The sequence below is a fragment of the Patagioenas fasciata genome, unplaced genomic scaffold (genome assembly GCF_037038585.1).
Source record: "Patagioenas fasciata isolate bPatFas1 unplaced genomic scaffold, bPatFas1.hap1 Unplaced_34, whole genome shotgun sequence".
Taxonomy (NCBI): Eukaryota; Metazoa; Chordata; class Aves; order Columbiformes; family Columbidae; genus Patagioenas; species Patagioenas fasciata.
The window spans coordinates 186,368-213,032 of record NW_027288750.1 but is presented as its reverse complement, the minus strand read 5'-3'; the positions used below and the strand labels follow the sequence as shown (position 1 = coordinate 213,032).

Below are 26,665 nucleotides of genomic sequence, written 5' to 3'. Positions count from 1 at the left end.
GATCCCCCCAGCAGCAGCTGGAGAAGCAGGGCAGTATTTGTGCAGGACACACCACGTGGGCAGATGAAGCTTCTGCACACCTCCAGCTCCTTCTGCTCTAATAATGGATACCGACATCCTCCAGAAACCTCCATGGAAACAATCTGCATGGATAAAAGCTACAATGAGAGCATAAAGACAGAAAACTCCCTTACACGTGGCACATGGCGTCCTCAAACAGCACCAGGCTCATGGCAGCGTTGACTTCGTTGTAGCTGCCCAAGGCTTCCACAAGGATCTTGTTCAGCTCCTCCCAGGTCGGAACTGGCCTGTAGCTGGGTTCTCCAACGCCTTTAGCGAAATGGCAATAAATGTTCATTTGCTTGGTCTGCTCTAAAGTTTCCTCAATGTCCTGTCAAATTTAAAAATCATTTTTAAAAAAGGTATATAAGAAGTAAAGGAGAAAACACTGCAGCTCTATGTCATCTTTCCAAGTGAAGCACAGTGTTCCAAAAAATGTCCATATAGCTGCACCTGTGTGTTGAAAAAGGGGAAAGAGCAACAAAAGGGAAGGAAAGGGAAAGGATAAAGCCCCAATACTTGCTCTGGACCTTTTGTAAATCACAAGAACTCATCACCTTAAGAAAATGTGAGCACAAGAAAAGCCCCACAGCAACAGCTACAGCATGACACTGTTGCATGGACAATGATTAACAGCCAGAGGAAAAAGCACTGTCTGCGTTACTGTGATATTTGCAGGACTCCAATGGCAACACTGCCGGGTGATGACAGGACTGAAGCAAAGCAGGTCTAGAGCTTCCATTAGGAAGATATTTTGGAAAAAAAGGAAAGCACTAGGGATTTGTGCCTGCATCTCACTTTACTCCCACCAAGACTGGGGATCTGACTCTTTTGCTTTTGCCACAAGACTCAAGACATTTAAATAAAATAATTTAATTAATTCACAGAGCCGAAATCTCCTCTCCCCGGTGCCCTTAGGGAGAGCATCGTTCACCCAAATACCAACATTGGCAGCCCAGGAAGCAGTTGACAGAGATTTTGCTCCTGGTGTCCCACCAAGAGCATCACACTCCCTGCAAGTGAGAGACTGGCAGACCTTGGGTCAAACTTCTCTTGCCCAAGGAACCTTTTTCCTGTAAGCACGTACGTTATTATCAGAGTTATGAACCTCAACACTTACGTCATATAATTTCTTCACCGTCTCCAGCTGGATTTTATCAAAGGTACCATAATCCTTTTCTTCAACCATCTTATCCCGGTAGACTCGGTTTGACTCGTGCAGGTAGAGTTTCACCAGGTCTTGGGGGTGCTGCAGACATTCCGGGGTAGAGAACAGAAGGCCCTGTGGGGTGCAGAGACCAGCAGTAAACCCCACCTTGACCTGAAGGGCCTGATGTCTCCCCAGCATCCAGGCTGAATGGGGCTGAATCACTCAAAATGCAGAGTTACTGTAACAACCTGCAAATAAACTTCCGAAGAAGCCCCTGGAGAACGTGCCCTTCGTTACCTCCAATTTCCCAAAGCAATTGTATATATTACACCAATTTTAACAGCCAAAGTGCATCCCCAGCGCAGCCTGATCTCCAAGAGTGCGTAGGGTCAGACACCAGCCCGACGGGCGGGTTTCTGCATCCCAACACCACAGCACGGCTGCTTTGTCAAGAAGAAGATAGTTTGGACATCTTAGCGGTGATGATTTTTTTCTAAAATCAATTAATTTTAATTAGGTGCATTCTGGCTGCAGGAAATATTAGTTTCTGTCTGCTTATCACAGCATGTTTACCATGAACTCTATTAAAATGCATAAAAGAATTATATTTCAAAGAGGTGTCACCTATTACTAAGCCTATTAACAGCACCCAGGGTTTTCAATGGCATGTATTAAACAGACAGTTTTTATTCCTAACATCTAATTATTTACACACAAAACATAAAATGTATTAAAAGCAATGTAAAGCAGGCCATCTCAGCTCGATGGATCATGGCTCAAATCATTTGGGTTTCACATTTGTCATTACAGCTGTCAAGCTGTTATTTTATTTATTTCAGAGAAAAGATAGTGAGAAGAGCTGATGACTCAAAGAGAATAAGGTGAAACCCATCAGGTCCTAAAAAAAAGTCACTCTAAAGACACTCCAAGCCACAAAAGTTGTGTTCTTGATGCAAGCAAATGTAAGGCTCAGAGGGAAGAAAATCCACGTTTCACAAATCTGTAAGCAGTTTATTAACTTAACACCTGAACATCTCCCCTTCCTTCACTTTACAGACCCGACTCTCCCGACTCCTCTCAGCAGAGCTACCAGGCTCTGCCACGGCAACCAGCTGCGTCCCCAGAGAGCGACGGGGACGCTCTAGATATGGAAGAAATTGCTGCCCCTGAGGGTGGTGAGAGCCTGGCCCAGGTTGGCCAGAGAGGTGGTGGATGAACCATCCCTGGAGACCCGGCAAGAAAAATAAATAACTTTTTCTTTGCAGTCTAAATAACATTTAAAATTATACTAACTAGTGCAGCATAGCGACCCCTTTCTAGCTGTCCTGCACTGCTGGATGAAGCACCTGCTCTCCTTTCTCCTGACGTTCTTCTTGGGGAGCCTGGAGCTGCCTCAGCAGCGGTGACATGAAAACAATGACAAACACAACAACAGCGTGTGGGCCACAAACTCAAGAGTCCTATTTAAAGTGCCAATTTTTAAATCTGCTCTGATATCAGGGAGGGTTGACGAGAGGCTCCAGTCACCCCCTTGGCACTGCATAGAATCACAGAATCATTTCAGCTGGAAGAGACCCTCACGAGCATCGAGTCCAACCATACCCTAATTCTAGCATGAAACCATGTCCCTAAGCACCTTGTTTAAACACCTTTCAAACCCCTCCGGGGATGATGACTCCACCACTGCCCTGGGCAGCCTGTTCCATAGCACCGTGGTTGCCATGTGCGATAGAGCAGCTGCTGGCACCTGGATCTCTGTTAGGAAGAAAAATAGCAGAGATGGGAAGAGAGAAGGAGGGGGAAGCTGTGAAACCAGACTGGCTCAGGTAACCACACGCCAGCCAAACCCAAGGTAAAGCTGTGCCAAACAACCGTGCCAGACCAAGGCACAAAACAAACTCTTGCTGACCCTGCGCCCATCTCGCCGCCGTCATTCCCAACTCAGCCACAATGTCAGCACGTAACACACAAGGTGCATTTCGGTGCTTCAAGCCTGAAGTTTGCAGGGCTCTTTAGTGAGCTCAACCAAGGGTGAACATGAAAATCCCTCCCCATGCAAAGGAGTGAGGAGTTCACTGGCAGCGGAGCCGACGTGGAGCAGCAGGACACGCCGGAGCCCCCGCTGCTGTCTGGCTGTCAGGAGGAGAGAGCCTGCTCTTCCCCAGCTGCCACAGATCTTCATGTGACATGCTGCTTCAAAATCTTGTTAGAAATAGGAATAAAAAGCAAAATACAACCCTGCTGGGTCTATGATTATTATTTTACAGAGATGACAGATATAATTTAGAGCATAATACCATGGTAACCCTTTCAGATGGAAAGAAAGACAGCAGCAGGGCTTTCTCTGGTGGGAGCCAGCGGGGAATGTATTTTTAGAAAGCATAATCCACAACTCTGTCACTGCAGAGACCTGTCTGCTTTAATCAAGGGGAAATTGCTTGGAGCGCACCAATCAATTTAACTCTGCAGTGCATGGTGGGACCCAGAGGCACGAAAAGGTGCTGTAGAAGTGCAAGACAAAGTAGTGTCGGACTTGAACCACAGACGGGACCCACTACAGAGCGAAAGTAACAGATAATACCTTCTGATGAGCCCAAAGGATTACAAAGGACTGAAGGGTGACCTTGCCCCTGCAGCAGTAACATCAGTAACAGTAAATTATATACTCACAACAACCAGGAGCCAGGCTGCCGTTCCTGCAGACCTTGCCTAACCCTGCTCCAGCCCCTTCTTGCCTGTCATCCCTGACTGTGGTTTCCAGCCCCTCCTCATATTTCCAGTGAAACGTGACAGCAAATTAAAGTTAGATTATTACAAATTATTACGGTACTTGCTGAGCCTTCTGTAGTCATTTAAAACCAGCCACGAGCCCAGGGGGCTGAAGATGGTCATAGATTTTGAGGTTCCTTGTTATTCTTTTTAAAAATCAGGAAGCAGCATCCTCCAGCCCAGACCCTGGTGTGTTCCCAGGTCAGCAGTGACCCGAATGTGTTTGTGTACTCAGCAGAGGAACCATGCCCAGTGCTGGCTTCCCCTCTTCATCCCCCTTCTTCACCCACAGCCCTTCTGCCAGTCGCCACCTCCCTGGAGACTCATGTTCCCCTTTGGGAGCCAAACCCCCCCACAACACACACATTACCCTGGTGTCACATAGGACAGACCAGCTTATCTCTACTTGAGGGCCTGAACCAAAGTTTCACCCTTGGCCAGCTGACGCCAGACAAGCAGCAGCACTGAGTACAATGCTGAGGCATTTAATGCTGTCCAGCTGAAGGTGAAGTCCAGAGACAAAATCAAATTAGAACAGTGGATGAAAATCATTGTTCTGCAAGGATACATGGAATTTCTCACAGCCTTCCCAAGTCAACACAACTAGATGGTTTGGTAGGGGTCTGGAGCATCTTTCTGATGAGGAAAGACTCAGTGAGAGTTGGGGCTGTTAAGCTGGAGAAGAGAAGCTGAGAGGGATCTGATCAATGGATCAATATCTCAGGGTGGCTGTCAGAGGATGGACCAGACTCTGTTCAGTGGTGCCCAACGCCAGGGTGAGGGGCAACGGGCACAGACTGAAACACAGGAGGCTCCATCTGAACATGAGCAGAAACTTGTTTGCTGGGAGATGGCAGAGCCTGGCCCAGGCTGCCCAGAGCGGGTGTGGAGTCTCCTTCTGTGAGACATTGAAACCCGCCTGGACCCACCTGTGTGATCTGCTCTGTGACCCTGCGTGAGCAGGGCTTGGACTGGGGGATCTGCAGAGGTCCCTCCAACTCAACCAGGCTGGGATTATGTGGGATTCTGTAATGCTGAGGCATTTAGTGTTTTCCAGCTGAAGGTGATGTCCAGAGACAAAAATCAAATGAGAACAGTGGATGAAAATCATTGTTCTGTAGGGATACGTGGAATTTCCCACAGCCTTCCCAAGTCAACACAACTAGATGGTTCATCTCAGGAGAAACCTATTGTACAGCCAGGGCAGCCTGGAAAACAACATGGCTCAAGCAGTTCAGACAGGAACCCACACAACAGAAGAAGACACCTGTGTCCTTGAACAGCCGCTGGAACCCAGGCTGGATATCCTGACATGTTTCAAAAAGCATTAGAGACCCACACTTGGGCAACAGAGTGAAACCACACCTGTGTCCCTGATGGGGCGCTGGACACCCTTCTGGCCTCCACAGCCTCGGATGAACCTGGATATCCTCACCTACCTGAATCTGAGCACCTTGAACTGGAGCCTAATCCCACCTTAGATCTGCAAAGTGCTGATGTCTGACAAGAGGACAGTCACCTTGGACTCCTTTCACCTCCAGTGAATGAGGTGCTTCAGAAACACAGTTCCTCTGAGCTCTTCTCCGTGTTTGTCCATGAGGAAGAGCTGATGCACTACAGACAGAAATGCCCATTTTTCTCTGCTGGGGGAGAGGACGCGACTCGCCAGGCAAAAGGGAATCCCACTGAAGATACTCAGACCCCCAGAGACGATCATTCCAATCAGTCAGGACAAACATGAACAGTGCTTGACAAAGTCAATCCACTGCTGCCTGCCCAGCCTCCTACCCCTGGGTGTATAGGTTGCTCTTTTCCCTTTGGTTTCACCAATACCTGACAAATCTCTCTGGTATTTTGCCATCATTTGTAGTGAACACCTGGAGTCACCTTCAGCTGAACCCTCGCTCCAAGCAACGCAGACATCAGCCTGACCAGCTGGAGCCAGGTGGCAATGGGTCTTGGGTGCAGAAGGGAAAACATGAGAGCAGTAAGGACCTGTACCTGTTGAAAGGAATTATTGCTGACTTGATTTGGGGCCGTCTTCCTTGTTCTGTGCAACACTCACATGCGTACAATGTCCAAATTCATTAGCTGCAGCAATTAAGATACAAGTTCTTGGAGTGTTTTGTAATGAGGTAATTAGCACAGGACTCCTTGTCATAAGAGCTGTCAGGCAGTTTTGACAAAGGGAATCAAGCTGGGCTTCTAAGGTTGGTAGGTGCAGCATTAATATATAATATATTATGTATATAACAGTATGTATATAATAGTGAGATAACAACAGAGCCACTGGACAGGCTGCAAATGGAGCCATTTTAAGGACCTGTGCAGAGCCAGCAGTATCACAGCACAGCGGCAGCAAGTCCAGGGGCTGACCCCTCCACAGCTGCAATTTCTACGTGCTTTGTGCCTTTAACAGTTGTCATTGGCCGCTTGTATAACTACAGAACAGTCGGTAAAACAACAATCTCCCAATGCCCTTCACACACACAGCTATTGTGCAGGCGGTGTTTGATTGCTTGTCTGGGATTAAAAGGAATTTGAAAAAGGCAACATGCACCGAGCTACATCCACCAGTTCTCCATCTGCCCACAAGCTAAGGAAACTCACATGTCCCTAACCAGGAAAAGGGGGTTGTTTATTCCTTTATCTTTTTTTTTTTTTCCCAGTTAGCATCATATCAAGGGTCATGGGCCATGGTAGACTGGAAGGTGGGTGGAGAACTGGCTGGCCCAGCAGGCTCCGAGGTCTCACTGGAGCTCCAGTGCTCCGCAGGGGCTGGTACCGGGGCAGTGGGTGTCTCCATGCGGGAGCCAGCAGTGCTCTCCCAGCAGGGCTGCAGCTGGCACTGACCACGCAGAACGCAAAGGGAAGGACCTTGACAGGCAGACAAAAGCTGTGTGAGGTTCAACCCACTTTTGGGGCCCCCAGGACAAGAAAGACATTGACATACTGGAACGAGTTCAACGGAGGCCACCAAGGTCATAAAATGGTGGAGGACAGGACATGCAAGGAAAGGCTGAGAGAAATCGGTTTGTTCAGCTCGGGGAAAAGGTGAAGGGGAATTTTAATTCTGTTTCTATCCCTGGAGACATCCCAGGCCAGGCTGGATGGGGCTCTGAGCAACCTGAGCTGGTGAAGATGTCCCTGCTCATGGTAGGGGTGGCACTGGGGGAGCTGGGAAGGTCCCTCCAACCCAAACTGTTCTGTGATTCTTTGACTCTGTCTACAACTACCTAATAGGGAGTTATAGAGAAGACTGAGCCAATTTTTTTTGGAGGTGTATAGCAAAAGGACAAGAGGTAACAAACTGCAGGAAGGGAAATTCCAACTGAAATAAAAATACATCAGCTTCACCGTGGAGTGGGTTTAGTGGTGTGACAAGGGTCGGAGAGGTTATGGGAACTCCAGTCATGGAAACATTCAAAACTTGGCTGATCAGCCTGACCTGACTTTGAAGCCAGCACTGCACAAGAAGGGTTTGGACAAGAGAGTGTGAGCTAAATTATGAGTTTATGAAGATTGAATGAAAGTAACACATGGAAATGCATTCCCGGAGTCCAGAGCTTCTTTCACACTCAATTTCAGGAAGAAAATTGTGTTCCCGTAGGGACAAACAGGATATCAGGAGATCTCAAAAACTCAAGAATATTTAATGTGAAGGAATAATCAAGAATGAATCCAAAAGGTAAGGAAGGATTTCAAGAAAAATTGGACCACTATTTCAATAAACATCATGAAGCCCAGGAGCCAGACTCCCCCACTCCTGAAGCCACGTGATAAACAAAACAACACCTGAGCTCAGTCGCTGCTCCTGCCCCAGCATCCAGACCTGGCAGGACATTTCCTAATATCCCACAACCTGAGCACCTTTCAAGCAGGTTACAGTTCAAATTAAAGCTTCCCATGGAAATGCTGCTTTTCTCTCTCTGCCTTTCAAAGCACAGATTAACTAGAAGTCAGGAGTTAACACGACCCACATCTAACATCAAAAGCTGCTGATGTTTAGCTGAGCATAAGTGACAGGTCTGATTCTTTCTTGGCACAAAAGAGTTATTAACTTTTTCAAGGCCCTGTTTTTGCATTTCCCACTACGTCATTACTTCAGTTCTTGTGTGATGGACCAGACCACAAGGCACCAAACTTTCAGTACGTACTTAGGAGAACAGGTGTTAAGAAGGACAGCAACAAGTTACAAACCGGGGTTCTACAAGAATTTATGGTGTTCCAAACCTCTCGATTCGGCTGCTGAGAACCTTCTCAAATTTTACTAATCAGCCTTAAACTCTGAAAGGCTCTTTGAGCAGTAATATCTCCTGCTTCAAAGTATGAGATTTCAGGGGAAAAAAAAGTCTCTCCGTTGTTGGAAGAAAATATTTCTAAATCTGAACAACTTCCCCTTGGTACAGAACTGGCTCTGGTGGAAATTCAGTTTTAGCAATTAAGTCAAAGCTGGGTTTGATTCAATTATCACCTTTTTAAATGCCACCCTTCATGCACATACTGAGCATCTGACCATCAAGAAGCTAAGAGGACATGCCAGTACAGGCCAACAAGCTAAGCTGGATCTAACTTCAGGGCCAGTAACCCACTAACTATCCACCACCTGCTTCAGTACAATAAAATAATTTGCCTGTGTGGTGGAACAGTGCCATTAATCCCCACATTTACACGTGTGGAACTGAGGCTCCCAAAGATGAGCGCAGCTCCATCGCACTCACCATCAGTCATTTAAGTGCTGAAGTCGGAAGCCCAAAGCTCCCTTCAGCTGGTCCCTTCTACAGCCAGAGGGCGTTTCAACCCACCCCAAACCTGCACATCCATCTGGAACTACTCATCCCTCCCCGCTGACCACAAGAGGCTGGAAAGTAACTAAGCTTCTCAAAGCCATGGGCAATGGTTCTGGAATCCATCCAAAACTAACAAGGAATTAAGGAATGGCCTAAGGTCACCCACTTTACTCAGGGCACACATGTGCTGTGTCATTTTTAGGTAGGAGACTGCATTCTGCCCACCAGAGCTAGAGGAACACAGCTCCGCAGCCTCTTGTAGCATCGGGACAAGCTTCAAGTCCCACAGGACAGCAACTGCACTTACTTGGAAGATATTGGAGAAGTCTCTCAAGTTGAAAATGTAGTGGAACTTGATGGCTGTTGGAAGGAATGTAGCGGCTACTTTCTGGTGCAGTCCCAGGGCAAGGGCAATCAGCTGCTGAGCTGATTTTTGCACAGCCCCCGAGAAATTTCCACTTGTCAGGTGCTGCGTTAAAATGGTGCCATAGATCCTGGACAAGGCATCCTGCCCAGGGATGGACAGCGCGAAGACACAGAAGTGACGCTGAGGGAGAGAAAGGAAGGCATGGAAAGGTCAGAGAGGTAGAAAAACACCTTTCAAGCAAAATGCCCTTGGGGATTTGCTGTGATAATCTCATCTAGGCTCCCTTTCCCATGAAATGCTGGACCAGATGATCTTTTGAGGTCCCTTCCAATCTGGGTTGTTCTATGATTCTCTGATTTGCAGTCCACCTGAACAAGGTTATTTCCCTCTCCCAGTTTGCCAGCAGAGCTCAGGTGGGAAGTGACATCACTCTGCTCACTAAACCAGGGATTTTCAACTGCATCTCACCAATGCTACACTGGAAGTGCAGTCCATTGAAGAGCCAAAGGGCTCTGAAGGTCCCACCGACCTCTGACAAAGCCCAGTCACTGTCTCTATTAAGAGCAGCCCCTGGAAGGTGCCATCTCCCAGAGGACCTCTTTACTAATTTGGAACTTGCAAAGTTGCCCATGGGACACTTCATTTTAACTCCACACCTTGCTGAAGAGGAGCCAGGGTCCAAGCTGACTCTGGTCATTAGGTTTCTCCATGATGAAATGAATTTTGCTCACTGCTACCCAGTCCCTCCATCGGTTGGCAGCTCCCAAAAATCAAAGTCTAATGTTTAAGATCTCTTCCCAAATCTTCTGTTATCAGCAGCGCTTGAACTGCTTTTTGTTTGGCTTGGGGTTTTTTTGTTCGGTTAGGTTTTTGGGGGGATTTGGTTGGTTGGTTGGTTTTGGTGTTCTTTGTTTTGTTGGTTTTGTTTGGTTGCTTGGTTTGGGGTTTGTTGGGGTTTTTGTTGTTGTTGTGTTTTGGTGTGGCTTGGGTTTTTTTTTAGTTTTGTCTGTTTTCTTCGTTTGGGTTTCTCCCCCACACCTCTTTTTACTGACAGCTGCATCAGACAATTCTGGAAAGCAGGCGGCGTTAATGCACCATGCTTCAGAGCGAAATACGAGCTAAATGAAGGCAAAATCTGCCTGTATGGACCAGAAGGTTGTCCTGAAAGTAGGTGTTAAGCTGGCTGGCAACTTTTGACTTCCTCCTCTGACGGAGCTGCAGAATGCGAGGAAAAACAAACAAGGGAATAAGGGACCCAGTTCGGTGCTTCACTATTAGGAATCACAGTCACTCGACAGATTCGTGCCATTTGTACTGATAAAACAACAGCAGGATCTGCCAGTGGTTGTCCTCTAACCTCACGTTTAAATGATCCACCCCAAAATAAACCCAGCGATGCACCTGCCGTTGTGCAGGGCTTTACCTGCAGCCGAGGGTTGATGGTGAAGCTCCCCGCCGTCGGGTTCATGCACGACACACACTGCACGTTCGTGATCTCCTTCAGCGACAGCTTGGTCCGGTCGTACCTTCGGGCAAAACACAAGCAGCAGCACAGTGACCACGGCCACTGCCTCTCTCAGTACGTGTCCCTGGGCTGCCAGAGGCCGCTTGTCTTCAGGGGGTCAAATTCTGCGTCTTGCCAAGATGAGGCCCAGGCCCAGGTTGCCGGCCTATCTGTACACGGCCTGGCACACGCGAGTCCTGCTCCTGGCGGAAATCCTTCAGCTTCAACAACCTGTAGCTAATATTTCTATCAGTAATAAGCACTGAGCAAAGCCCCTGGGCCATACTCTTCACTCGCATGGAAATGGCAGAAAACAGCAGGAGTGTCTCTGGTTTGATCCCAACCCGGGACAGGGTGTGAGAGACTACAAGGGTGACTCTCAAACACTGTGGCAAACCCAGCCCTGCAACACCCAGTCATGGGAGACGGGCCATCGTGAGCAGGTGAATGGTGATTTACATGTCAAGGCCGAGGTGACAGCCACAGACAAAGGCTGGGTGACACAGGCAGTGCTGTGTTGAAGGACACGCAGCCTGTGCGCTGACAGGCCCGACACGGTGTCAAGGCCCAGGCTGAGAGACCCTCCGGGCCTCCCCCATCTTCCACAATCACCCCCAGTGACGCCTGCACAAAAGCCCAGGTGATCCCGAGGGCTATAAACCCTATAAAACCTGTGCCAGCACGGGCAGGGTGCCACCCTGGGGACCCTTCCACCCACCGGGCTGACCACGGGAACCGAACCACACACCACAGGGTGCTGAACCCTGACTACAGACCCAAGCATTCCTGCATAGGAACTGGACCTGAGACTACAAACCCCTCAAACACACCACGGAGCCCTAAGGGTGGTGAGACCTTTCCTTTCCCTTTCCTTTTCCTTCCCTTCCCATTTCCTTCCCCCTTCCTTTCCCCTTCTTTTCTTCCTCTCTCTTTCCTTCCTATATTCCTATTTCTTTGCCTTCCTTTTTGTGAGTAATACAGTAACATAAGGTTTAGAGCCCCACTTGTGCCACAAAACTCTTTCATGTGAATCTTTTCGCTGCTAAACTGTTTATCGATTGAGCTTAAGTAACATAAATCCTTCTGCCACTGAGTCATTTGCCAATTGGACCAAGCTACAAAAAATAAAGGTCTTTTGTTTGTGGACCTTCAGGATTGTATGTACTTTTTTCCAACCCAGGGGACTGACAAATCTCAGTCACACTTCCCCCAACCATAGCGCCAGGTGGGACATGACAAGGGTCAGCAGGCTGCTGCTGCCGGGGGAGGACAGGGAGTCCTGGGCTCCCTGGTTTAAGAAGGACAAGGAATTACTGGAGAGAGTCCAGCGGTGGCTACAAAGATGCTAAGGGATCTGGAGCACCTTTCTTGTGACAAGAAACTGAGAGAGCTGGGGCTGTTGAGCTGGAGAAGAGAAGCTGAGAGGGATCTGATCAATGGGATCAATATCTCAGGGTGGGTGTCAGAGGATGGACCAGACTCTGTTCAGTGGTGCCCAACGCCAGGGTGAGGGGCAGCGGGCACAGACTGAAACACAGGAGGCTCCATCTGAACATGAGCAGAAACTTGTTTGCTGGGAGGTGCCAGAGCCTGGCCCAGGCTGCCCAGAGCGGGTGTGGAGGAATTGAAAACCATTCCAGTGGTTAAAATTCAGACAGTCAAGAAAACACACCTTCAATGAAAATAAAGAAATAATGGGAAGGGTTATTAGAATGGAGTCGTGAGACAGGTAAACTGAGCCTTGGCAGCTAGGAAGTGTCAGGTAGTCTGTAAACCCTGCCGTACCCAACCAACGGGGAACTGGGGAGGGAATTTGCAGTTGGGATTAGGGGTGGATATAAGCAGTGGCTTTTTGCCCTGTTTTGTGTGCCTACCTTTAGGTGGAACACCCGACCTTGCAAAATCGTTAATAAAATATGCTTTGCTGAGAGATCCTACCTGAGCCTATTATATTGGTGAGATGATAACTTCCTGCATGCAATACAGTGCCCAGTGGGCACTGCTGAGCACATGGGCAGAAGGCCTCGATGTGTCTGGGAGGGGACCCATGGCATGCTGCATCCGCCCGCACCTCGCTGCATCCCCTGTACGTTGCTGCATCCGCCCGCACCTCGCTGCATCCCCTGTACGTTGCTGCATCCGCCCGCACCTCGCTGCATCCCCTGTACGTTGCTGCATCCGCCCGCACCTCGCTGCATCCCCTGTACGTTGCTGCATCCGCCCGCACCTCGCTGCATCCCCTGTACGTTGCTGCATCCGCCCGCACCTCGCTGCATCCCCTGTACGTTGCTGCATCCGCCCGCACCTCGCTGCATCCCCTGTACGTTGCTGCATCCCACCGCACCTCGCTGCATCCCCTGTACGTTGCTGCATCCGCCCGCACCTCGCTGCATCCCCTGTACGTTGCTGCATCCGCCCGCACCTCGCTGCATCCCCTGTACGTTGCTGCATCCCCCCGCACCTCGCTGCATCCCCTGTACGTTGCTGCATCCCCCCGCACCTCGCTGCATCCCCTGTACGTTGCTGCATCCCCCCGCACCTCGCTGCATCCCCTGTACGTTGCTGCATCCGCCCGCACCTCGCTGCATCCCCTGTACGTTGCTGCATCCGCCCGCACCTCGCTGCATCCCCTGTACGTTGCTGCATCCCCCCGCACCTCGCTGTATCCCCTGTACGTTGCTGCATCCCCCCGCACCTCGCTGCATCCCCTGTACGTTGCTGCATCCCCCCGCACCTCGCTGCATCCCCTGTACGTTGCTGCATCCGCCCGCACCTCGCTGCATCCCCTGTACGTTGCTGCATCCGCCCGCACCTCGCTGCATCCCCTGTACGTTGCTGCATCCGCCCGCACCTCGCTGCATCCCCTGTACGTTGCTGCATCCCCCCGCACCTCGCTGCATCCCCTGTACGTTGCTGCATCCCCCCGCACCTCGCTGCATCCCCTGTACGTTGCTGCATCCCACCGCACCTCGCTGCATCCCCTGTACGTTGCTGCATCCCACCGCACCTCGCTGCATCCCCTGTACGTTGCTGCATCCCCCCGCACCTCGCTGCATCCCCTGTACGTTGCTGCATCCCCCCGCACCTCGCTGCATCCCCTGTACGTTGCTGCATCCCCCCGCACCTCGCTGCATCCCCTGTACGTTGCTGCATCCCACCGCACCTCGCTGCATCCCCCTATGCCTCACTCCATCCCCCACACCTCGTTGCATCCCTCTGCGCCTCACTGCATCCCCCTACTCCTCGCTGCAGCCCCTTGTGCCTCCAACGCTCCCTCGCAGCTCCCTCACCCTCTATCTGCCTGACTTCCCTGACACCCACAGCCCAAGATTTCTGCCTCCGCTCCACTGTCTCTGTTCCTCGGAAGCTTTTGGCAGAGCTCAGGCATGCACACAGCTGAGGAGAGTGGAAATTGCAATGCGTCCCTGCCCTGTATTCCCTGTGGAGAGATGCAAATATTCATGTCCCACACAGAGCTGCTGGCTAAAGTGTAAAACACACCAATCTCCTTCCAAAACAGTCACTGCTTTTCCTTCAAATCACCTCTGCCTAGATAATGGTTGTTTGCTGCTGCCTGACAGAAGACAACGTTAGGTGCTCACAGCAGGGGGGTTCACCCCAGCTGAGGCCAAATCCACAGCCGCCTCTGCTCTCAGCGTCGCGGGGCAGCAAGGCCGAGCATCGCGCTCCCCTCGCAGGCTTTGCACTGGGACCACAGTCACAAGCCACAGCAAGAGCAGAGCAAAGCTCCTCTCAACCCAGCTATGAGTAAGCAATCAAGCGGTATTAAAGAAGCGATGGACAACGTGCACCCCAAATCCCTGCAACCCCAAATCCCAACTAACCCTGCACCCCAAATCCTGACCCCCAGATAATGTCCCCAAAACCCCTACATCTCCGATTCTTCCCCCTAAGCTCTGCACCCTTAAAACGTGCACCCCTAAATTCTGCACCCCCAAATCCTTCCTCCCAAGCCATGAACCCCTCAAACCTGTGATACCAAACCCTGCAACCCTGAACCCTGCGCCCCCAAACCCTGCACATCCCATAATCCTGTATCCCCAGATACTGCTCCCCAAAACCCTGCACCCCCAAACTGTATACCCGAAATGCTGCCATCCCCAAACTTGCACCCCAAACCCTGCACCCCAAAATCAAGTCCTCCCCCAACTTGCACTCAAAACGCTGCCCCCTAAGCTTTGCACCCCCAAATGCTGACCCCAAAACCCCGTGCCCCCAAATCCCACCACCCTAAATCCTTCCCCCTAATCAATGCATTTCCAAACCTTGCACCCCCAAATCCTCAACCCCATGTCCTGAACTCCAAAACCCTGCACCCCCAATTCTGCCTCCCCAAACCCGGTACCCACGGGTTCTGCACCCCAAACTCTGCACCCACAGGTTCTGCACCCCAAACTCCTGCTCCCCCAAGCCCTGCCCCCCAAACTCTGCACCCTCAATTCCCGCACTACCAAACCCTGCACCCCCAGATCCCTCACCCAGACCCGCACCCCAAATCTGGCCTCACCCAGCCCTGTGCCCCAAAACCCAAGATCCTGCTCCCCTACATCTTGAACACCCAAACCTTGCACCATCAGATTTTGCATCCTCAAATCCTGCACCCCGAAAGTATTCATGCCCAAATCCTGCACCCCCAGATCCTGCACCCCAAAACCTTCACCACAAACCCTGCACCCTCCACCACCTTAGCACTGCACGCCCAAACCCTGCACCCCCAAATCCTGCACCCCAAATCCTGCTCCTTCAAACCCTTTGCCCCCAAATTTTACCCCCCTAGACCTGCACCCCCAAGCCTTTCTCCCTAAAACCCTACACCCCCAAATTCTGCACCCTAAACCCTGCACCCCCAGATCCTTCCTGCAAGACTCTGCACCCCAAAATCGAGCACCCCAGATCCCGCACTTCACTGCATCCCTGAACCCCGAACCCTAAATCCTGCACCCAGATCCTGCAGCCCAAAGCGAGCACCCTAAAATCAAGTCCCCCCAAACCTGCACTGAAAATGCTGAACCCCAAATCCTGCCCCCCAGATCCTGCACCCTCAGATCCTCCTGCCAAAAACCCTGCACCCCAAACCCTGAACTCCCAAACTCTGCACCCAGAGCCCTGCACCCTCAAATCCTGCACCCCCAGTTCCTGAACACATGAACCCTGCACCCCCAAACCTCACCCGAAAGTCCTGCGTATCCTGCTCTACCAAACCCTTCAGTGCAGACCCCTGCACCCCAAGATTGTGCTGCCCTAAACACTGAACCCCCAAATCCTGCAGCCCCAGATCCTTGCCTCCCAAAACTCTGCACCCCCAAATCCTGCACCCCAAATCTCTCACCCCCAAATCCTTCCCCCACCACCCTGCAGCCTCAAATCCTTCACCCCATCCCCTGCACCCCAAAACTCCACACCTCCAAATCCTGAACCCTGAAACCCTGCACCCCCAAATCCTGTGCCCCAGTCCTGTGCACCCCACACTCTGCAACCTTAAATTTCCCCCCAAACCCCTGCACCCCAAACTCTGCACTCTTAGACCTGACTTCTAAACCCTGCACCCCCAACAGTGCACCCCCAAATCCTGAAGCCCCAGATCCTTCCCTCCCATACCCTGCAGCCCCAAATCCTGAACCCCACAAATCCTGCACCACTAATCCTCCACGCCCTTAACACTGCACTCCCAAAAACAGCACCACCAAATCCTTCACCCCCAAAACCTCCCTCCTCCAAACCCTGCACTTCAAAATGCTGCACCCCCAAATCCTTCTCCCCAACACCCTGCACGTATTTCACATCTGAGATGGGAGAATTAGAGGCTAAATAGCTCTAAATCCAGCCCTGCTCCAGGTGCTGTGCCCACCTCTGCAGCAGGAAGGGGCTACTGGAGGAATCTGCAGCCTTTTCTTTAATATTTTTAGTTAAAAAGTGTAGTAAGCATTTTAAGAAGCCTAGGAGGCATCAAAAGAGCTATATATTTTCTAAAACGAAGATGGAACAGATGAGTCCTCGCACGAGCTGGGCTGCAGGAACAGCGCTGCCCCTCTCTAAGTGCACATCTCAAAGCCGCATATTTCAACACAGAACTGTCAGCCCAGCTGACAACACATGTTGGTTTTTAAAGGGGATTTTGCACACACTGTGGTGTCAGTACGAAGGCACAGACACACAGGATCCTTCACTCATGAAGGAGGATGCCAGATCCACAGCATGTTAAGAAAAGGCAGGTTTCGGGGCACATGCTCCAAAATAAGTCAATATTTTTACTTACTTGTCAATATTTTTTATGTATTTTGATTTTATTGACTTATTTGTCTGGGTTTTTTGTGGGGTTTTTTTGCTGTCTGCAGTGCTGGTCCAGCTCTGGGTCCTCAGCACAGGACACACATGGACCTGCTGGAGCGGGGCCAGAGGAGCCACAGGAATGATCCGAGGCTGGAACAGCTCTGCTGGGAGGACAGGATGAGAGAGCTGGGGGGTTCAGCTGGAGAAGAGAAGCTCCGGGGAGACCTTAGTGTGGCCTTTTCATACGTCAATGGGGTTGATAAGAAAGATGGGGACAGACTTTTGAGCAGGGCCTGTTGCGATAGGACAAGGGGTGATGGTTTAAACTAAAGGAGGGAGATTCAGGCTGGACATGAGGAAGAAATTGTTGCCCTGAGGGTGGTGAGAGCCTGGCCCAGCTTGGCCAGAGAGGTGGTGGATGAACCATCCCTGGAGACACCCCAGGCCAGGCTGGGTAAAGATGTCCCTGCTGCGCTGCCTTTTTTCTTTTTTTTTTTTTAATTAGCAAAAAACTAAATAAGGATGATGCACAAGATTTGCCATCAGGGAGCTGTGCAGGGACAAACTTTTAGCCTTGTACTTCAGCAGTCGTCATCCTGCAAAAAACGCCCATCATCGGGGACTGAGCGCAGGGAGCCAGCCCAGCACATGCTATGAGTGCTCTGAATGAGCCTCCGGTTCCTCTTCCCCCCCAGGAACACACTGGTTTGAGACAATGAGTGTCCTGAGGACCCAGGTGTAGAGGTAAATTACGTTTTGAAAAACTAGGTGGGAATAATAAGAATTATTAATTAGCCTTTCTTTCAAGGTGTAAGCAAGGCTGGCGAAGAACAGATGAAATGTAGAAAGCAGCAGTAAAAAAAAATCTTTGGATTCCCACTCCACACGTGAGCACAGAGAAGCAGTTTGCTCCAAAGTGGAGGATTTCTCCCCAGGCAGTGACCAGTGTGACAAGTCACGGAATCCCAGAATGTCAGGGGTTGAAGGGACCTGGAAAGCCCATCCAGTGCAATCCCCCATGGAGCAGGAACACCCAGCTGAGGTTCCACAGGAAGGGGTCCAGGCGGGTTTGAATGTCTGCAGAGAAGGAGACTCCACAACCTCCCTGGGCAGCCTGGGCCAGGCTCTGACACCCTCACCAGGAAGAAGTTTCTTCTCGTATTTAAGTGGAACCTCCTGTGTTCCAGTTTGCACCCATTCCCCCTTGTCCTATCACTGGTTGTCACCGAGGAGAGCCTGGCTCCATCCTCCTGACACTGCCCCTTTCCATATTGATCCCCATGAATGAGTCCCCCCTCAGTCTCCTCTTGTCCAGCTCCAGAGCCCCAGCTCCCTCAGCCTTTCCTCACACGGGAGATGCTCCACTCCCTCCAGCATCTTGGTGGCTGCGCTGGACTCTCTGCAGCAGTTCCCTGTCCTTCTGGAGCTGAGGGGCCACAACTGGACACAATATTCCAGGTGTGGTCTCCCCAGGGCAGAGCAGAGGGGCAGGAGAGCCTCTCTGACCTACTGACCACCCCCTTCTAACCCACCCCAGGTACCATTGGCCTTCCTGGCCACAAGGGCCCAGTGCTGGCTCATGGTCACCCTGCTGTCCCCAGGACCCCCAGCTCCCTTTCCCTTACACTGCTCCCACCGAAGGGCAAGCACTTACAGCAATCTTGGCCTTGATACTGGCCAGCTTGTCCTGGGCAGCCGCCAGCTCGGCGTTGGCCCTGCTCAGAGCCTGCCGCTTGGGCTGCACCTCGCAGAACACAGCGTGGAACCGCACCATGTTCACCACCCAGGAGCAGAGCCCGGCCGCCGCCAAGGACTTGGTGGTCACAAATTCGGGTTTAAACTTGGGATCCTGTAAATAGGGCTGAAGGGCTTTGAGGCAGTTCTCATGGATGTTCTCCTTGTCGAACTTGATCAAGGAGTCCAGGAAGCCATCCACCCTGGCCATGGCGGCTTTGGCTGCTTTCCAGCTCCTGTCCTTGGGAATCTTTCCTCCTGGGGCCATCAGCACCATCACGGCTGCGGTGACATTGCTGACAGCTGAAGGTGGTGAGCCAAAGGACCTCAGCTCCGTCAGATTCTTCTGAAAACGGGAAAACAAGGTTGTTAGACAAAAATTAATGGGTTTGCTTTCTACTTTGCAACTAATAGAGTCAGGCTCCCAAGCTATCAATCTGATAAATTGGGTTTCTTCCAGCCCAAACATTCTTGCCCCTAAATCACCGCTGTGCATGTCTGCAGCACATGTGCTCAGTTCCCTGCACCCGGACCAGCCCAGCCCCATGTTCCTCCCCACACTCCCACCCTTTCCCTGCTGCAGGAGGTTTTTTGCCGTCTCAGAAGATCAGGATAAGGAAAAAGGAAAACTTTCCAAATAATAACCTCTTCAAATTGCCCCCAGCCCCTCTAAAACTGCCTTGAAGCTCTTCTCTTTGTGCTCAACTACTCCCTGTGCCAGACACCCTTGCACTGAGGTCTTGTTGAACTATCTGTGTGCACCCCTGGGGCCATCATCCAGCCCAAATTTAGGCACTTAAACAAAGCACCTTTAGCAGGATGGCAGTCATTGGGGTGAACAGACAGTCCCCTCACAAGAAAATCAGCTAATCCACCTCCTCCACTGTCAACACAGGCAGCTTCAGTGAGTCCCTAATAGAAAGTGGGATGAATCTTAACCTAAGTTAAAAAAAGGTGAATTGCGGAGAAAGCACCTATTTCCTAACACCCTTGCAACTGTGACAATAAAGCAGTGCTGAGGATTTGATCTGCTGACATCTTAAATCTTGTCTCCACGCACACGCGATTTAGCTTTAGCATAGGAAAAACCAGCGCGGGTAACTCAGCTGTGCTCAGATGACACGCTGTTGTCAAAACAAGGATAAGGGCTGTTTCAACACTGGTTTAAGGAAAATCTATGAGTTTCAGTCAGCTCCTGTTTCTATCAGTTCTGAATAGTTTTTAATCTATTTTCTCTGATGTTCTGCTTCTATCAGTTTCTATCTGTGGCAGCAAGGTGCGAGAGTCTGGTACTTCTGAGCATTCATTTTTTAGATAAAGGTATCTGCCATGAATCTATTCCTAAATGTGTCTTCGTTTGCTTTGAGCTTTTCTGAATCATCGAGCTGGCAGAAACAGGCCCTTGGGAGCTGTGTGCATTTCCAGTGTGAAACGTCTCTAATCAACATGCTCCATGACACGGAGCCAACCGTGAGCACAGGCGAGCAGCCCGACATTCCCTCCCGTGTCCCCAGCACCCAGCTCAGCTCAGCCGGGAGCAGCACGGACGATGTGGCCTCTCCGGAGCCCCCGTGTGCTGGGGGTGCTGCTTGGGGGGCTCTGGCAAAGCAGCCTGTCTTTCACAGCCTGCATCTTGCTGGCAATGGGATGCTGAGTGGGTGCTGTTGTTCTTTCCCTAGGAAGTGAACACTTCACGGCATGACAGGAACGGGGACGCCACTGCCCTGGGTGGAGGGGAGGATGATGCTGTCCTGGTCAGGAGATGGAGGAAGCCCTGGGCAGCATGGGGTGCCTGGTTTCCTTCCCTATTGTGAGAGTTTCTGGCGCCACGGGAAGAGGACAAGTCAAGCCCATGGTGAGCGCCACGCTGATGAACTTGAGTACCATGTAAAAGGAGCTCTGCCCTTTTCCCTGATGGCATCAATCTGTTGCATTTTAATCACAGAATCATGGAATCATTCTGGTTGGAAGAGACCCTCAAGATCATCAAGTTCAACCCATGACCTGACTCTGGCACTAATCCATGTTCCTATGAACCTCATCTCCGCATCTGTTCCACCCCTCCAGGGATGGTGGCTCCACCACTGCCCTGGGCAGCCGGTTCCAATGCTTGACAACCCTTTCCATTCAGAAATTTTTCCTGATATCCAATCTAAACCTCCCCTCGTGCAACTTGAAGCCATTCCCTCTCATCCTATCGCTTGCTATTCAGGAGAAGAGATCAACACCCTCCATGCTACAACCTTATATCACTCTAAATTCTTCTTCTGCACACTGGAGTATCCCCAGGATGGAAACCAGACAGGACACTGACACCGAGTGCCACCTGCCTCAGGAACCACTATGGCATCCTCAGATGTCTCTGGACCATCTCCAGGGGGATATTCCTTGCAGGCAATTGCATGGCAAGTTTGTTGCTTTTGATACTGTCACTGTTTTCTGCTCTCTGTAACCTGTGCGGAGACTGAGCAGCACTGGCCAAGCACCATCCTCCTCCTCACACGGGCACAGGCTGCCCAGAGAGACAACTCTGCCTCCTCTTGCAAGTGCTTTGTGCCAAGCAGAGACCCACGGGCAGGGGAAGGCAGTCCCGGAGTCGCTGTGCCTTCATCTCCTCCTTCCCTCCTCCCAAAATGAGATGAGGATGTCGAAACATCAGATCCCCCGAGTTCCACGTCCTGCACTCCTTAGGGGATGCAGGTGCTGAGGAACAGCCCGCAGACAAATTGCACTGCAAGAGATAAAGGGCATTTTTGTCTCTAAAACCTGATTTCCTAAGTTTTCAAACTCACTGTCACATCTGGCTTTGCATTTTTTTGATTTTGCAGGTGCTCTGTGCTGGGTCTGTCATAACCTGCTGGGCATCCATCATGGTCCATATACTTATTACCTTAATTATTTTATGCATATACTATACAAGTCTGAATAGACATGGTTGTTCTTCTTTTAAACTAGCAGGTGACACTGGCACAGAAATGTCCATGTATCCACATACTTACTGAGCTTCTTGGTAGCTAACTATGTATATTTACTGCTGCATTCTACTTGACAGTTTTTCTCGCTATTTTCCATATTAATGTTGCATATAGCAGTGCTGCCCAAAGAAGACAGATAATTGGGGAGAAACTGTATATACACACACAAATATTGCAGATTATTCACATTAGTAAGCAGGTCAAGCTCTCCGGCGCATCTCCGATCAGCAGGTAAAGGAGACCATGCCTTCCAGTGCTCTGCTACTGCAGCTTCACAGGTCCCTAGAGAAAAATCCCAGCATCTCCCTAATCTTTGCCTAATGAAATATTCTACAGCTCCAGCACGAAACCAAAACTAATAAGGAGACAAACATTTTCCCTTTGTACAGTCCTTTCCCTTCCAGGAACAAGAGCCAAAGCAACACATCTCTGCAGCAAAGCCATGTTTTCTGAAAGCTAATTAAACAGCAAACCCATTCCTGATGACGGAGAGTTGTTTTCCTCTCCCCCAACAGGGCTATGACTGAGCCATGGTTTGAGGCATGACAGAGCCTTGCCTTGCTGCAATCATGGGATTCATTCTGATTTTCCAGCTGCACCAGGTGCTTGGCCACTCCTCTGCCCTGGGTGCAGCAGGAGTTTTCTGCTCCAGGATGCCGTGTGAACTTCAAGTCAAGATAAATTGTAGGTCCGTCCAGGTTCCAGTATAAGTTGGGGAATGACCTGAGCAACCTGAGCTGTTGAAGGTGTCCCTGCTCAGGGCAGGGGTGGCACTGGGGGAGCTTTGAAGGTCCCTCCGACCTAAACCATCCTGTGATTCTATGGATCTATGATTCTAAGGTGACCTTCCCTTCCTTGTGGGGCAGAACCAACGAGCAGTGGAGCCAGCCAGCAGTGGAGAAGAGGTGCAAACGAAACACCCACCTCCAGTTCCTCCTGCTCTCCATAAACATGAGTAAAAGGCAACTTGGTGCAGCCTTGCTGCTACTCTAAGTTACACCAAGAACCCAGTATGCACCAGCTGGGAGGAAGCTGGAGGAGGGTGAATACATCGCCCAAAAATTTGGGCCATCAGATGATATTTCCCCCTGCTCCAATGCAGTCGGCAGATACTGGATTCCCAGGGGAATCTTTACCCTACCTTGTTAAGGGTGTTCAGAGCAGCCTGGGCAGCCTCCAGGGCAGGCTCAGCTTTGGCCAGGTCCTCCTCGCAGTCCTTCTGTTTCTGCTCGACCTCCTGGGTGATAAGTGCCACTTTCTGCTCCTCCTCATCAGCAATCGCCTTTTCCCTGCTCACTTTCTCCGTCTCCACTCCCACCACCCGGATCAGCTTGTCAGCATCCTCATTCTTCTGCTTCAGCTCCACTTCTTGGGCTGCCAGCCTGGCCTTCAGCTCATCCACCTGGAGGGAAGAAACACATGTGGGAGCACAGACATGCACCAACCTGTTCCTGCCCTGCACAGCAGCACAGGGTCACACTCCGGAGGGGCTGAGCAGCACTCAAAAGCACAGAGGGCCTGTGGGCAAAGCAAGCAATGCCACGGTAGCACAGAAAAGTGGTATTCTAGCTGTTAGCAAGATTTGCTGCTCTCCTTTGCCCATGGTTGCTTGGGTCAGGGTCGGTGTGTGTGGTGCACACAGTGGAGCAGCCTGCGAGCGGTGAGGAACCCAGCAGGGGAGAAACCCCATCAGCAGATGGAGCTGCTGAGGTTGTCCCAGCCCTGCTCCCTGCCTGGAAAGAGGACTGAGGTGCCAGGGCAATGCAAATGCTGCTTTGAGTATGATCTGATGGGAAGCAGGTGGAAACTTTCATTTCAGCTGTTCCTGGGATTGCCTTTGTGCAATCAGGAGCCTCACCATAGGCCAGGCACTTGCAGCAAGCTGTTCTCATCAGAAAACCAAATACACCCAGCTGTCACCTCTCTTTGAACACGAGATCTGGTGTCACATCACGTCCCCTCTAACAGAGGCACGCATGCACTGTACATATGTGTTTGGCAGTGGCGATGACGCACTACAGTTCAGCTACGCTTTCTTTCTCTTCTCAGCCTTGACACCTACAGAACAGAGCAGGTGTTATTTTGCCACGTGCAGGTTTTGAGGAGGTCCTGTGCACCAGGAACCCCCTGCTTGCCAGGCACACCCTGCAACACACCTCCTCCCCCCCGCACCCCGCACACACACGGCAGAAGAAGATGCCCATCAGTTCCCTTACAACCATCAGGTCCTACAGACTTGTGGCACTAAGGGCATTTTTCACACCACAAACATCATGACTGTGATCTGCTGACACATACAGCCCTTGTCAGACGCCCAAGGCTTGAGGGACTTTACATTGTGGAATCATAGAATCATTTTGGTTGGAAAAGACCTTTAAGATCACCAAGTTCAACTGTTTAACCTACACTGGCACTAACTCACATCCGTAAGAACCTCATCTCCACGTCTGTCCAGCCCTCCAGGGCTGGTGACTCCAGCACTGCCCTGGGCAGCCTGTTCCAATGCCCCACAGCCCTTTGGGGAAGAAATTGTTCCCCACATCCAACCTCAACCTCCCCTGGCGCAACTTGAGGCCGTTTCCTCTGCTCCTGGCGCTTGTTCCTGGGGAGCAGAGCCCGACCCCCCCTGGCTCCGAGCTCCTTTCAGGCAGTTCAGAGATCAGAAGGTCTCCCCTCAGCTCCTGTTCTCCAGCTGAACCCCCAGGTCCCTCAGCCGCTCCCATCACACTTCTGTTCCAATTCGTGATGTCAAATGAGCTTGAGAAGGGATCCCCCATTCAGCTGGCAGCCTCGAGGCACAGCAGTGGTAGCAGCTCCACCAAGCAGCTACTCAGACGCGTAAGGTAGGAGCACTTTCAGCAACAGGCTGGAGCGCTCACATGGTGGGGCAGCTCACACTGGCTCTCACTCCAAGACAGAAAGTCTCTTTCTAAAAGCACCGTATCGATTAATTTCCACAGGCTCTGTGCAGACCATGGAGTTTTTCCCTGTCCTGAGGTCAGGCGCATAAAGGATTACTTAATGCTCCTTCAATACATCTTTACCTACATAAAAGTACTTACTAGAAGGGAACTCAGACACTTGCTTTTGTTGATAATTCCATTTTTATACCAGAAGAGAGAGCAAGATTTGCAATCATATAAACTGAAGCTATTGACATTCGGCATCAGCTTCAAGTGGAGGGCGGTTTCTTAGAAGTCTCTTTGTGCGCTTCAGTCATTGTCACCTCCTGCTGCCCAGCACTACAATGCTGTTTTCACCTGGGCAAAGACGCAACTGTAAATCCAGATGACTCCAGCCTTCAGGAGCATGTAATCCCTTCATTCAGCAAACTCAGCAGCAGCTTCTTGTTCAGCTCCACATCTTTGGGGATTGCAGGAAACTGAAGTGGGAGGCTTCACTGATAGCAGATATGGCTTGTGAGCTTCTGCCCAAAAATGATGTGCTGGATATAGACATGAATGGGAGCTTTAGGGGTTTACGTGGCCACAACAAAACAAGTGAGGGATTAAAACCCACCAGCACTCAACAGCTGATGTAAATTCAGCCCTCAGCACAGCCCCTGAGAACAGAAAATGTTCTGACAAAACCTTCTTTCAGCCAAGCACATGTAATAGCGGAAGGGTAAATGACTTGCTATAACACTGTCAGGATTTTAAAATCAAGAAATTCAGCTGGGGCTTTGCCCGAATGAAACATTTGGAAGGCCAGAGGTGTGTGTTACTGTGAAGGTGTGTGTTACTGCCCAGTTTGGCTTGGGCAACACGTTAAATTCCCAGTGGAAATGATCCAAGTGGGAGCTGAGGACCCTCTGCTAACAGACCTCGCCACATCTGGGGGACGTTTGCTGACCTCCAGCCTCCCTCACCTGTGTAAGGAAACAAATCACACTTCCCCAGTGAGGCTACAGCTCAAACACAGTTGAACAGGGACAATTTAATAGTGTTTGTGCAGTGGAAAGAGAGAAACAGGAGCTACGCCTAAACAACTAAATCCACTCTCTTTAGTGGTATCCTGGGGGCAGCACCAGGAATGCAGATTTATGAACTGCACTCCTCCAGTTTCACCCCCTCAACACATCAAACAAGTTTCCTTTAATGTCAGGCTCGTTTCCACAGCAAAACCAGTCTGTCACATCCATTTCTCCTCCCTTCCCACACAGCCTGATGCCCAGACATGAAAACGCCTGATGAGACAGCGCTGAGCGGGGCGGGCTCACACCGCCGCCTCGGGAAGGCACAGCTGAAATATCTAATGCGCTCCCATGGGTGGCCTGCGGAGCCGTCCCTGGCACAGCAATGCCAGGAATAAAGGCGTGAAAAATTCTCCTCTTTCTACAAACGTCACGGTAACCAGGTACTCAGATTTCCCCTCTCACACCAAAAAGGGTGGCAGCTTGCACACAGAGCTATTTGCTGCTTCTTCGGAAACTTTTGGGTAACACTTCAAGAATAATTGTACAAAGAGAGACCGAGGTGGCAGGAAAAATGACAGCAGACCATCACCCCAGAGTGAGGAGAGAACACTATTAATCTCTCTGTGTGTGGTATTTCCAGCAGACATTGGTGGGTTGAAGTCCCCCACAAGAACAAGGGCTGGCGATCAGGAGACTTCTCCCAGCTGCCCACAGAATATTGCACCTGCCTCTTCATCCTGGTTGGGTGGGCTGTAACAAACCCCCACCAGGATATTGGCCTTGTTGGTCTTCTTACCCATGAACACTCAACCAGGACAGAGCAAGAAGAATTATTAAAGAACAGAAAACCTGCAGGGCAGGTTCCCAGAAGACTCATTTTACCTCATTTTCCCTGCTTTGTTTCAAGAACACAAAATACATCACAAAGGTCAGCGACTAATTGATAGAGCAAGCAAGACTTGGATCTGGAATCCAGTGATGCAATATTAACCAAGGTCATCCAAAAAATGACTCAGCAACGAGCTCTGAACAGAGCGCTGACCTCTTCATGGTGAACATCACTTGGAAAAACAAATTACTCATCCCATGCATCTTCCTAAGTCTTCTAT

General features: G+C 50.6%; 1 protein-coding gene and 1 pseudogene across 1 annotated transcript in view; both read right to left on the bottom strand.

Moving 5' to 3' along the window:
* The window catches only part of LOC136113701 (dynein axonemal heavy chain 9-like), a 34,447-nt gene extending 23,761 nt beyond the window's left edge, over positions 1-10,686 (bottom strand). The window contains exons 1-4 of the mRNA XM_065858868.2: positions 10,560-10,686; positions 9,077-9,316; positions 1,181-1,342; positions 195-391 (exon numbers count right to left, since the gene is read on the bottom strand). Coding sequence (XP_065714940.1) covers positions 195-391; positions 1,181-1,342; positions 9,077-9,316; positions 10,560-10,604 — 644 coding nt within the window. The 5' untranslated portion in view covers positions 10,605-10,686. The remainder of the gene's footprint in view (positions 1-194; positions 392-1,180; positions 1,343-9,076; positions 9,317-10,559) is intronic.
* Positions 10,687-18,430: 7,744 nt separating this feature from the next.
* Positions 18,431-26,665, bottom strand: part of LOC136113734 (dynein axonemal heavy chain 9-like) — a 90,835-nt pseudogene continuing 82,600 nt past the window's right edge.